This window comes from Pseudorca crassidens, chromosome 4 (genome assembly GCF_039906515.1).
Source record: "Pseudorca crassidens isolate mPseCra1 chromosome 4, mPseCra1.hap1, whole genome shotgun sequence".
Lineage (NCBI taxonomy): Eukaryota > Metazoa > Chordata > Mammalia > Artiodactyla > Delphinidae > Pseudorca > Pseudorca crassidens.
The window spans coordinates 114062602-114076746 of NC_090299.1; the positions used below are offsets into that span (position 1 = coordinate 114062602).

Here is a 14145-nt window from a genome sequence, read left to right on the forward strand (position 1 = left end):
AACTGAAGCCTTTACAGAAAGTTTAGATGACTGAACTCTTTACAACAGCTAGTATTCTCTACAAGTAATTGGATGCTTAACTTACTTTACTAAGACCAACATTGTGGTATTTCTTTTCCATTATCTTCTTCACTGGTTCCTCTTCCTTAAAGGTAATAAAGCAGAATCCACGCCTCTTATTGGTCTTGTTGTCCATGGGGAGCTCTATGGATTCAACCTGATTATCAAAAAAAAAAAGTTTTAACACCTTAATTTGTAAGTTTAGTGGGGAAAATGCACAAAGAAAACATGCATTTTGCCCTTGTTCTATATTGTGTCTGTTTATTTTAATCTTTTAAAAAGTCTTCGAATTAGAATATGCATTCCACCTAAAAAGTTGTTAAACCTGTTTATAAAAAAAAGGTTCATAGGGTATTGACACTTGCTACCTAATCCAAGGGTCACAAACTCAAATGCCCGCCCACCCACCAAGCACAAGCAGAAGGAAACAGTCAATTTTAAGAAAAACAATAAAACTGACTGTGTTTGGGAGAAAATGGGGAATGGTGAGGATCACTGAAAACTGGAGAACGTATGAGCAACCAAAGGTGGAAGTTGCTACTCCATCTTAGACGGCTGTTGCCAGGCAAGAAGGCAGTTCCAATGTCACCTGCTCTTACAAATACTGAAGAAAAGCTAAATATACAGATTTTTGTGGGAAATATCTCAACTCCCAAATACTAACAACATGCAATATGTTCTGCTTGAATCAAACCAAGGATGTCTGCAGGCTGTATCTGGGTCCAAAAGCCACAAATTTCTCAACCTAGCTTTAAATCATTAATTCATAAAAGGAATCTAAGTCTATAATTAGCCTCATAAAATTTGCACATACACATGTGCTTAAACTGAGAAGGCATTACACCCTATTGTTAGTTTATTTCTTCCCTATTCTCAACTGAACCATTTCCTTCTACATCTCAGGTAATCCAACCTGAATGTCTTCCTCGTTTATAGCTTTCTACTAATCCAATCAATTCCACAATAAGAAAATGTCTACTTCATCTTTGTGTATGGTATGTCCAAGGATGCTATGCATACAATAGTTCCTCAATAAACTAGAAAATGCAATCATCTAACCTTCAAAGACCTGCTAATAATGTATTTATACTGTCCTTATTTCAAAACAAATCACATAATCTGTCCAAACTTCAAAACAACTTTGGAAAACCCAGTGAAAAACCTATAATGTGACAATTATATTCACACTAATTTTAACAAAAACTAGGTCAAAATATTATCACATACCTCACCAAAACCACCAAAGTACTCCCTTATTTTCTCTTCAGGTGTATCTGGAGAAAGGCCACCAACAAAAATTTTTTTAACAGGCTCTTTTGTTTTCATGGCTTTGGCCCTCTTAGGATCAATCACCTTCCCATTCAATTTATGTTCTTTCTGATCCATGACCTAAGGAAATTGAAATTTTTCATTTGAAAGATGTATATCTTAAGTTCAGAGGTTATTAACTTACTTAAAAATAATTATAGTTAAATATAGCTAATGCCAGGCATATGTTGACCAGCTCACAATTAAACTGTCAATTGTGGTGATGTGATATTAGCTAATATATACCAATGTTTAAACCTAAAGGTCAGTAAGAATGAGGAGTTAATCAATTACTAGACAACCACCATGCCTTTAACTATTTAGCAATATAAGCATGATTGCTACTTCTCTGTAGCCTAAAGACTAAAATGTAAAATGATTCAGTCAGAAGTTTCTTGCCTAGCAAATTTCAAAATCTGTATTTCTGTGAACTTAACACAGCATATCCTTCTAATTAGGCATCTTTAAGGTTTTAAAAATTAATTTTAATACAATAGAGCCTGACACACAGGAAGTTTTCAGTAAAAAATTCTTGAATCTGACTCTCTTCATAAAACATATTGGCAAGAGCTGTTATCTCTTCCTTCGTATGACTGCAAAAGGGGAAATCACAAATAATAGGCAGATTAATTGTATCAAACTATTCACATATTTTACATTATTAACTGATGAGAACACATGGCACACTACCTTATCTACACTCTCCGACTCTTTAAATAGCACAAAGCCAAAACCCCTTGATCGCCCTGTGATAGGATCTAACTTCAGAGTGCAGTCTACGACTTCACCAAATTTGGAGAAGTAGTCCTTCAGATCTTTCTTTGTAGTGTCCCAGCTAAGGCCTCCTATAAACATTTTCCTGTAAAGACAAAAAGCAATATTAAAATGCTAAAAAAATTTTTTAATTTTGCCTTAAGTATCCACATCAATAATACTTCCCCAAAACTGCACCAATTTACTGGGCAGTGTATTAAAATGTCACTCTTCCTACATAACCACATATCAAGAACACCCTATTACAGTTATGGAAAGTTTTGTTTGTCACTACTGTGCCTGCATAATTACAAAATAGGGAGCAAGCAGCAGATTAAGTCTTTTGACTTGCCAAAGAGAGAAATGTATCCCCAAAGTAAAAACAGTATACACTGTCTTTCTTAAATTACAAGTTAAATACTAGTAACAGCAAAACAGAATTTCACCTTGAAATTTCTCTTCCAAATCTTTATTAAACTTATAAAAAGGCTATGAGGTCCCCATTAATCACAGTAACTAGCGTGTCTATGCTGAAGCTCCTTTCTTAACTGTTCTCTCATTAACAAAACTCTTAGCACATAAAATGGGAAAGTCTCACAATTAAGTTGTAAACCAAGTTTTTCGATGTGCTAAGAATCCTTAATAAAGACAAAAGTAATCACGTAAGCAATTTAATGAACAAAAAAATTACCCACTGAAGCACAATCCACTAATTAACCTAGATGATTTATTTCCAGTAGAACCTCAGTTAACCAGCAATAAAATATTTAAACCTTTAAAACGCTAAAAGTGACAGGTGGTAAGTGGAAACCACCAAGACACTTTAAAACCAAAAATGCATTCCCCCCCCCAAAATAATTTAAAGTGAAATCTTACTTTTATTACAGCAAAAGGCCATAAAGCTCAGACCTGGCAGCTCTGTGATCCCTTTTACATCTGCCCCCTTTACCCACTCCCACAAAAGAGCTAACATATACCTCCCTCCTACCCTTTAAAGAGACAGGACTAGAGATTGTTATTTTAAGGATAAACTGTCAGAATTTGTTATGTGAGGGCTAAAAATCAATTTCACCATCAGAATAAAATCATGCTTGGTCAATGACTTCTATCTTTGCAACTGCAGTGGGTCAGGGGGAGGGGTGGCGATGGGAGTGTGGTGCTAACTTCCAGCTCTGAAAAGAAATTAAAGCAGGAACATCTCCATCTTGTGGGCTTTTTAGGATATCGCCACTAAAGCCAATTCTTGCAACAAGAGAACAAAGTCTATCCCTAGAATAAGATCTTGCTTCTGCTTAACCTAAAGATGCCAGATTAACTGAGGTGTTACTGTTCTTATTATTTTTATCAGACTTGTTCTTACTTCTAATAAAGTTAACGCAAAAGAAGTCTTATTTTTAGGCATATAGTGTGCTTCCCGTTTAGGTTAGGTTTTCAACTTGTACCTGTATTCTAGAGCTGGGCTATTTATATGCTTTACATTCAGGACTTCTGCTAATAAAATTTCCATGCTTCAAGTAACTTTTATTAACTTTTTATATTTTATAATCAAATGAGCATAACAAAACACCCACAATATTGTACAGGTATTATTGTTTATTAATGTTTACTGCCAATTCCATGGGGAAAAAAAGTTGAGGTATTTTCTCAATTACATTTTCTTTCATATCCAGTGAAATAATATCCAGTCCAAGTTACTTAAATTGCCTTAAGCACCTTTATTTTTAACCTAACAATCCAGAGCACTTCCTTCATAGATGAAAGTACATTACCAACATTTACTCTTTCAAGGTGAAAGAGAACACTGCTATCTTTTTAAGGATGAGAAAGAAACGGACTTCAAGGTAATGACCTCTTGCTCAGATATTCATGGAAAGTTCTAGATAGAAACTTCAATTGAAATTTAACTATTAAATTACCACTTCTGTGATTATTACAGAAACTTTCCATCGATAATTTAACAGTTTGAAGAGAATAACAGAAGTCTTTAAAAAAAAAAACTAAAATTGAAAGGAAAGAAAATTCTGTGTCTGTTTGGTCTGTTCCTCAGAGACAGAACTAGTTTTGATTTTATTTAACCAAGGCAATATTTATATTGAGTTGTGTCCTCAATTTAAAATTAACAAAAAATAATTACAAAGAAATAAATCAAGAATGAGGCACGTTCTTTAATTCACAAACCCCAAACTTTTTCTCAACATTGGGAGTCAGTTTTCTTAAATACTAGATAAGCATACTAATTCATCAACTGGCCCAGTAAGTGTTCTCTTACTGAAAGAAACTTTCCACGTTTAATATAGTCTTGAGTAAAGAAGTTGTTAAATGTGTCTACCTTAGAGTTAAAAAAGGTCACCGAAGAGGCTATCCTTCTTAAACAATCAAATCTCATTTATCCAGAATATAAATGTCCTAGTCAACTATAATTTATACATCCGTAGAATGACTGTTTCTCAAAAAATTAGAGCAAAATATGTAGTAAAACTTCAGCTATCCAGCACCTTTAGAGAATGAGAAGCCAAATAGTCTACCTTCCTTCAAGCATTGCCTGCCTTCCTAATCTCTCTCCCCAATTGTTTTTAACCTTCAATTACTTGGAATGATTTTTTTTTTCCTATGGCATATCACACACACTCTTCTGCCTTCCTAATCAAATAGAGTAATCATGATTTAACATTGAGTCAGTCACCACTAACACACTATGCTACTATAGCATGCCCGTAGGGTCTTCTGAACTTAAGAGAACTATTTATTAATACACTAAGTGCATCTTATTTCTTAGCTCTTTTAACAAGTTCTAGTTTTCATTTTTGCCAGATTAATCAGCAGCTGCTATTCTAAAATGCTTCCCCCCCTTTCATTTTTTAGGAAGTTAGCTGGCACTCAAACTTTTCAAATTTGGGGTAAAGTAAAAGTAAACAGCCTCTGAGCAAGAGCCTAACTAGCTCTTTTTTGAGACAAATTCATTACGTTTTGGCAGCCCCAAAGCACTCGTTTTCTTCTGCTCTAATAAGGGTGCTGCACAACTGATAACCTAACCAGACAGGTGGATATACTACAATGAACACATACTGTACCAAATTCATTCTATCTTTACTAAATCTAGCATATTGAATAAATTCACCCCATTTTTACTCAGTAGACACACCAAAATATACATGTGTAACAAATAAGAAAAAGTGTTATCTTAATTCTGGATAAATGGGAACTTATTTTAGCCTCTCTAAAACACCAGCATTCTGACATGCTCTGCCTCAAATTATAGGATGGTATATATAAGATGGTATCAATTTAAACTTTCTGTATTTTATATTACTGAATCTTGCTTAAAACACAATACCTAGTGTCTGTCCAGATTACCTTTGCTGCCTTGAACACAAAGACTGACTTCCAAGTTGCTTTCACCCCTGCAGAGATGTGCAAAACACTTTACAATGAAGGAAAGCTGGAACTTCAGAAAAATCCTGAGCAGCGCAAGTTAAAACTACAGCACAGGACTTGTTCAAGTAGCAGAAATGGGCCCCTAATACTGCAATACAAGCTTAAAATTTGATCATTACTTGTAAGTGAATCAATAATCCCAATTAAAGTGTAGGACTTTACCTACAGTATCAACGAAGTTTAATTTCTTAATCCTATCTGTAAAGTTATTTAGCACCCCAAAGGCAATATAGTATTCAACTTAAAACACCTACTCAACAATTGAAATATTCTTGCCTTATAGATACTGACATTATACCATACTATAATATTAAATGACAGGCACAAAGTTATACAACTCAGTGCAGATAACTCTCCAAATGAGAATTTAGGTTGCTTTGTGGGACATTCTCCTCGAGAGGAAGTACATTTAGAGGCAGTAAGCCAAACTGCTTGGGGTTTAAATCCTTCCTCCAGAACTAAGAGCTTACCTCTATCTGCAGTGAGGATTTAAATGGCACAGAACATGGTCTAACACATCCCAAGTGCTCAATAGAAATAAATTACTATTTAGTAGGGACAGAGCACAATCTAAATAAAGCAGTTTTTTCACTTAATGGCTTAAATTTTTTTTAATCTGCATGAGCTATACGAAGTTTCCAACATTAAAGGGAAACGGCCAGGATGAGTTTTATATAAATGGATCCTAAGATTAGTTTTAATGCTGAAGACTTAACCCAGAAATTTTAAATATACCATGTAAAAACTACAGACTGGAAATTAGGTTTTCTAAGCTCTTAAATAAAATGTAGTTCCAAAATCACACTGATGACTTGTCTGTACTCTACATAAATGCCAGTAACTTCAGTAAGGAATAATTTCAAAATATAAACAGCAATATATATGGAGCAGTGCTGGCTGGTGGAAATACTGTTTTTTCCCATCTAAGAACTTTACTCTCAATACTACTGAGGTCTCTAGGTTTAACACTCTACTCAACAGTAAGTATTTTTTATATAAAGACACCTGGCCCTACTACCCTACTCAAGGTAAATGATAAACACATCATTACACTTTTTCCCAATTTTGGAAAGGAAAAAAAGAATTCTGTAACTTTTAAACACTTCCTAACAACTCATGGCCTTCCATATGTGGTTTCATAACAAATTCTGACAGTTTAAAAACTACAACAGCATGTCGATCTGATATACAGTTCAAGTACACAACATAACTGGCCAATCACTGTCACCTTTTCGAGTAATGTTACTCAAGCATACCACTAATCCTTATTTAAATAAAACTTCTGGTATTTTATCCTTAAAATTATTCCTTTACAATCCTAAAATGACATTAAGTATAGTGAAATCTCAACAACAGATAAGAAATGAGTATTTATTTTCCTTATAAAATATAGATTTAGTTTAAAATTAAATCAGTAGTTAACCTAAAATGGGGAGGGGGTTACTTTTTTGCAACTAGGTAGTATTACATGGTATCATTTTAGAATCTGTATAAAAAATACTCTTGGAAACAGTTTGACAAACTCTTAACAAGTCAATAAAAAAGATTAATTCCTCTAGGTAATATATTAGATCTCATTTCTTCATACTTTGAATGAACTTAAATGACTAAAAATGTGAGTTGAAACATAATAGCTAATAAACATGACGGTTTTTGAATAAACTTTAAATGTTTAACCCAAAATCTCCCCTTTTCTTCATTTCATTCCCAGGCAGGAATGACATCTTGTATTTTTACTTTTAAAATAAACTCTCAATCAGCTTTATAAGGTAAACTCTCCTCTACCTAGAGGTTAAGGAATGGGATTTCCTTAACCTAGAGGTTAAGGTTCTGGTTAACTGAGATTACTACACATTCACAATTCTATGAAGTTTTTTTTTTTATTAGAAACCGATTTAAATATCAACCCTAAACTCAGAAAATGCTTTTACCTTTCTTGGTGGAATTTCAGAATCTTGCAATGCTTTAAAATCACATTACTTTTTAATAATATGAGGGGAAAATTATGTAAGATTCATTTCATGACATTATTGGTTAATTTTTGAGTGTATTAACTGATAGTTTTTTATCTATCTTTCTCACAAGACTTGGGGTAGGGAAACTAGAGTTGAGTTTCCTGGCTGTTTGGACTTTATGGTAGTTTCAAGTCTAGATAAGCAGGAGCTTACAGAATAGGACCCAATACTTAAAAACTACCACCTTGATTATTGGCCAAACACTGCTAGCAATAATACGTGTCTCCCCACTCCACCCCCAAACAGTCTTAAACGTCTAGCTCCAATGTACAATATGTAATACTCCAAAAACTAAAACATGCTTACCTTTACTCCACAGGAGTAAACCACTGGCAGTATCAACTATTAAGGCACAGGATAAATACACACAAGCTATGAAAGCAGGCTATGTAGTCAATCTTCCTGTGGTGAGCATTGTTTCCAACACACAAATCAGCAAACCAAGTAACGAACATGTTATATTACCTGAGACCACACTGTTGGAAGTGAAGTAACAGAAACAGATCCCACGCTTCCAGCATCCAGTTCAGTGCCCTATCTACTAAAACGTTGAAGCAGAACTAAAGTTGTTTCACTCCATTTGTGAATCTGCACACACTCAAGGTGCACAGGTTTAATCGGAATAGGGAAAAAGTTATTATTCTATTACTTTTTAAATGCTGTCAAGCTAAAACTAATCATTCTCCATGTTGGCCATGAATCACACACAATAGCAGATTCAAAACCTTCTTATATTAAGTGCACCCTTACAGATGACAACACCCAAGCAATGTTTAAAAAAAAAAATACAAAATATACACTTAATTTATAGAAGGGGTCACAAGTATATTTATCTCAAAAAGCAGCACTCAAAAACTTCAATGATATTCTCCAATTCCAAACCCAAAAGGTCAAGTGATTTTTAGTATCCTTCATGATAAATAAGAATTTGAAATGAAAAGAATTTAGTACTCCTTCCTTAGGTGTTAATCATCTCAAATCTGGGGGCATTCACTACTACAATTAACCCAGGAAACTTGTCAAAGATTCCCAAGAATGCCAAAATTCAGACCCATGTACTCAGGGTCTCAACTTTACAGTAAATCCAACTTAGGAATCAAAGGCCCGTAAATTTGGCGTTAAGACTGCTTTATCTAAAAGTAACTGCTCTTCTACAAAGCAAACAATGTTCAAGATGCCCCAGAAGCACTAGGGTATAGATTATAATCTCAAATATTTAAAACAACAAAGTGTTAGGTAAACCCATTTCTTAAAAATTAAGACAGGAGACAACCTACAGCACAATTAATTCACAAAATCCTCAAACAGGAAGAACCACGCTTGTAAAATTGCAAGCTACTACAATATTACAGTTCCCCAATAATCATGAGAAAGTAAAAACTCTGTCTCCAGGTAGCTTGCTATACATGGGATGCATATTTTGCCAGACACTAATTTTAAAGTACCTACACACTGAAAGGATCATAGCCCTATAGAGGACATAATGAGTTCACACCAAAATGGGCAATCTCAGTGCAACTGCTTTTAAGTAAAAACTAGGGATGATAAAGTTGGAAAAATTATAATGAGATGAACTCAGGAAGGCATTTACTATGGAAGTGAATAATTACTCTAAAGGTCCATAGTAAACTGTGGAAACACTTTACTCCACTAGAGGTATAACAAGCATGTCCTCCTCAAAATAGCTGTTTATTCTTGTATTAAAAAAAAACACTTAAGTCTGCAACAAATTGATTTTTTAAATAGTTTTAGGATGAAATTATAATTCACTTCAGTCTCAAGTTAGAATTGTAAAAAGATTCGCACACAGAAATGTGTTTAAGAAATTAAATTTAGATTTTATATCTAGTAACCGGTCTTACCCTCACCACTATTATGAAACTTCTGCCCAATTTCCCTCAAACTGGGAGACAGAGAACAGATAGGGTGGCAAGTGCAGACATCAAAAAGATTAAGTCTTGAGGGCTTTTTGTTCAGAAAGAAAAACAAGAATACGTGTAAAGGATGAGGCTGACAGGAGAGTAATTTTTAAAAAATATTTATTTATTTATTTGGCTGCGCCGGGTCTTAGCTGCGGCACGCAGGAAATTTGTTGTGGCACGCGGGGGTACGTTATTTTAAAAGTCAAATATTAAACTTTAGAAATGAAAATATTTGTTAAACGTAAACTCAAAGTAAACCTCATGATCTAAAATGTTCATTAACCATAAATATTTAATTGTCCATTTTTCCTAAGAGTTCAAGAAACTTGCAAAGTTATAGTATTAACTAACAGACCACATATAATTTCTGCAAGCGTCAAAGCAACAACCTTTAAACGTAAGTTTACGAGCCTTTCAAATTACTGAAAATAATTGCTTACATATTTGAAATATGTAATGGAGTAATAAAGTCAAGTACAGTTATAATTTCTTATTTAGTTTGCCACTATTACCTAGCAGTGAAATTGAACTATCACAGGACCAAATAGAATAATTTCCATCATAAAACTTTTATTCTGGGGACTTCCCTGGCAGTCCGGTGGTTAAGATTCCACGCTCCCAATACAGGGGGCACGGGTTCAATCCCTGGTCTCGGGGAAGATCCCCAGTGGCGCGGCCAAAAAAAAAAAAAAAACAAAACAAACAACTTTTATTCTGTATGTCACACTTTATCTCCAATATAAAACTGGACAGATTTCAGTTAAAGAAAATAATAAGCTCCTGTAAAATGTAAATACTGTCCCAACTGGGCTCTTAAGAATGTTGTTTGTACAGATGTTAAGTCAACTATCTGCAAGTTACTGGCCCTCTAAACTCCAGTGGTGGTAGATACAAACTCCTGGAAAACTCAAACATGATCCTTAAGGCAGAAATACTGACATTTAGGGGAAGAGGAGGGATAAAAAGAACAATACTCAATCTACCAGCCTTTCAAAAAGTCATGCAATTGTGAATACACGTCAGTCAACCAACCAACTGTAATTAACATTCCAACCAAATCACACTGAAAATCTAAAAATCTGATTTAAGCTGTAGTGGAAAGCCACATCAGCACGCCTTTAATAGTACATGTGCAATTCTTATTAAAGTTCTATTTACAAATATGGTTGGTGATTTTTAAAAAATGTCATTTTTGCATATACATAACTACTTTAAAAATTGTTTTACTACTGACATTTCCAGAATATTTCAGTATAACATGCAATACATTTTAAACACACAACACTTTATTGTAGCAGATAACCTTCACGTATAACATTAAACTTAGAATTACACGAAAAATTTTTTTGTCTTAAAACAAATCAAATTTAAAATTACTCTTTCTTGCCCAAATATAAAAATATCATTACTAATTATATTAAGCTTTAATTGGCCAAACCACAATTACATGCATTACCACAGACCAAAAACCATGTAATGGCATCAATTTTGCCCAAAGATCACACATGATGCCTAAAAAGGTTTTATATCCCAGGTACAAAATATCCTACTGTACTAAAGTCTAGAATTTCCTGGGAATCAATGGGCAACTAACCAATACACAGCCTCCACATGTTATGACTATTGAAACCTTTATATTACAGAAATAAAATTTAAAAGTTTTACCATTCTTCCCGCTGTGCCGTCGCTGCTTCAGAGTGTCGTGGGGAGGAGTTTGAATGGCTAGGGAATTAACAACCGGTACAGCAACCAATCAAAATTCTAGTTTTAGTTTTTGACATTGTTAGGGTTAAAAACTTTAATTCATTTACACTTCGGTTCAACAGTAGATAACTACAAAGGCAGCTGCTTTGTGACTTGAAAAATCAACAGAAAGCCCGCCCCAAACAGTAAGTTACACAATCATTTGGGTGCCTCTGTCCAAAGAACAGAATTCAGAAAGAAACCAAAATGTTAAAAGGCTTAAGTTTCCAAATATTTAACATATCCCTTTCTTAAACTAAGCTATAGATAATTCCAGATAAATTAAGAAAAGCTCGTTTCCCATCCCACCTCCACTCTCCCAAAGCCAGCACAATCAGCAAAACAGCCCGACAAGAGTCTGCCTAGGCTGAGAATATTAAATCCTATATTCCAAAGGGCTTATCTCTCCCCCCTCCAAAGCTTGTGCTTTCTCCTAATAAAGAGAATGTTTTCCAATATTGAGTTAAAGCGACACTTTATTGCTTTTACCTTCCAGCCAACACCTTTCTCCTTGTTACAGCGAAAAAATTACACACACACACACCCCAATTACAAAAAGTAAAGGAAGCGTTAACCCAACATCAGCGATCAGTAACGGGAATAAGAAAACCCAACCAAGAACCCCTGATTTAGTCCCTCCTGCTAACTCCTATATTCTGTTCCCGGCTCCCAAACGCTGCGTTCTAAAAAATTTTATGCAGCTTTAAATAACATATACAACGTATTCCAATCGGAGGAAACAAGTTACTACTTAAAAACCTGCAAAAAGAATAAAAGCCATAGCACATTACAGAATTTGTTCATTTTATGAGAGAAGGCTGGTGGGCCTCCTGTAACTTAACTGGGTGAGAGCGGGAAGGAGAAATCAAGAGAGACCAAAAAAAGGATTCTGGGCACGGCGTGGGTTGTAAAAAATGAAAATTGCACAGAAAAAGTAAGGTAAGAGTACACTATCTGTACGAACAGTTGAGGAACCGAATAGCTGAGGGCGCGAAAAAGGTGCGCGGTTAGAATAACTCTGCGGGGTGGGGGAAGGGCGGTCAGCAAGTCGGAGGTAGAACAGCTCCAGTCAAGTGCAGGCTCCGCCGACACGGAACTTGAGGAAAGCCCTTGGAGCAAAACCAACGTACCAACAGGCGATTCGGGGAATTTCACCAGGCCCAGTTGGTTCCGTAGGCTAGAAAGTGGGGAATATGCAAGCAAGCCGTTGTGCGATGGTGTACAGTAGAAAAACGAAAAGGCTGAGGCGAAACTTACTCAAAATACTGAAAAACATTCGGCCTGAAGCCAAGACGGGAGGAGCAGAGCTGGACAACCTACACGTTCCCCGAAGCATGTGCTTACAAAGAATGGCATCGTCTAGGGATGCTGCAGTGAGAAGCACCAAATAAACCTTAGTTATCCAGGCATAAAGGATTTTTGTGTCTGACTGCGTTTTTATGCCCAGGACTTTAGGAAACTGGGGAGAGAGAAGACAGCGGGAAAAGAAAAAAGGTACCCCTCGACAGGCGGGAAAAAATCCTGGCGGCTAAGTCGGTGGGAGGAGACCCAAGGCGAGGGAGGGAAGAAGGGCGGGCCGGGGAGCAGCATGGTGACGGCTAAAGGTGGAAACGTGTGTGATGGGGGAGGGGGCGATTAGCAGGCAGGGGAAGAAGGAAATGAAACCCCGGGGGAGCCCGGCGCAGAGAAGGGGATAACAGTGCAAAGAGGCTGCACGGGAGCCTGGAGCACGGGGGGAGAGCGGGAACGAGGCCTAATGGCGGGGGAGAAGGAGGGGGAGGGGGGATAGTTGGGCCTGACTATCCCGGGCCGCCCCTTACTCACCCTTCATCCTCCTCGTTCTTACTGGCATCGATCTTCGCCCCCTCCGACTCGGCGCTGCCTCCTTCGGTGCCTCCGGTCGCGGTTCCGCCCCCGGTCCCGGCTCCGCTTCCCGCCGCCGCCGCTGCCCCCTGCGCCGCCGCCACCATGGCTCCCTCCTGTTCGCCCGCCGAGCCGCCTACCGCCGCTGTTGCTGCCGCCGCCGCCCCGTCCCCGCCAAACTGCTCCTCCGACATAGTGCTACTGCCTCCGCCGCCGCCGAGACTACACCCGCCGCTACCGCGAACCGAAACTAGCAGCAAAGTAATCCCCGCCGCTGCCGCGCGCCCGCTCTACCGCGCGAAGCACACAACAAGACAGAGAAGGCGCGCGTGGCTGCAAAGGCTCCTGCGCCTCTCCCCGGCCTGCCCCCCTTGCCTCCCACTCTCGCGCGGCGCGCACTCCCACTCTCGTCCGCCGCACTAAAAAAGAATAAGAAGCAACGGCAGCCGCTCTCGCCTCCTCCTCGCTTTAATGGCGCCGCCGCGGACCACCTAAAATGGCCGACGGAAGAACGGCGCGTCCCGGTCACGTGGCGCGCGAGCGCGCCCTTTGCACCTCCCCCGCCCCCCTCTACCGCTAGTTTTTTTCCCCTTCCTCCTCGGTCCCGCCCTCTCGCTCTCTTTTATACCTTCCGCGCACTCGCTGCGCCGCACAGCGTGGGGCCTTTAAAGGAAACCGGAAATGGCGTTCTATAAGACGGCCGCGCGGAGACCATCGAGAACAAGGAGCGCTGTTTCGAAGGCGCGGCTAGAAGGGCCCCTCCGTCCGCCGCAGCTTTTCCGAGGGTTCCTGGTCGGCTCACCCCAATCCCCACCCCCACCCCCAGCAGCGGGCGGGAGCATCGGCGTTGGGCAGGGGTGTGGTAGCACCTCCCGGAAGGCAGCCGTGCCTTGTGCGCCTGCGGATTTGGAGTGGGGGAGGGGAGGCGCACAGCCGGCTGCTCCCCGCGTGTTAGCGGTGCCAGCCCGAGAAGGGAGGCTACGCTGAGGTGTCGGCCTTGTCCCACAGACTCCGGGGAACGCCTGGCTCGCGGTAGCCTGAGCGAG

At 38.4% G+C, this 14145-nt stretch overlaps 1 protein-coding gene across 6 annotated transcripts in view; it reads right to left on the reverse strand.

Moving 5' to 3' along the window:
- HNRNPD (heterogeneous nuclear ribonucleoprotein D) overlaps positions 1-13634 on the reverse strand; it is a 17023-nt gene extending 3389 nt beyond the window's left edge. Inside the window, exons 1-5 of one of the 6 annotated variants that reach the window (XR_010943103.1) lie at positions 13061-13633; positions 11159-11215; positions 2059-2227; positions 1288-1449; positions 86-217 (exon numbers count right to left, since the gene is read on the reverse strand). Coding sequence is in view for 4 of the 6 variants with exons in the window: in XM_067736378.1 (XP_067592479.1) it covers positions 86-217; positions 1288-1449; positions 2059-2227; positions 11159-11215; positions 13061-13293 (753 nt within the window). In the remaining 2 variants the exon portion in view is untranslated. Of the gene's footprint in view, positions 1-85; positions 218-1287; positions 1450-2058; positions 2228-11158; positions 11216-13060 lie in introns of all 6 variants that reach the window. The other 5 variants (XR_010943104.1, XM_067736378.1, XM_067736380.1 and 2 more) reach the window with 5 other exon arrangements.
- Between the last annotated feature and the right edge of the window lie 511 nt (positions 13635-14145).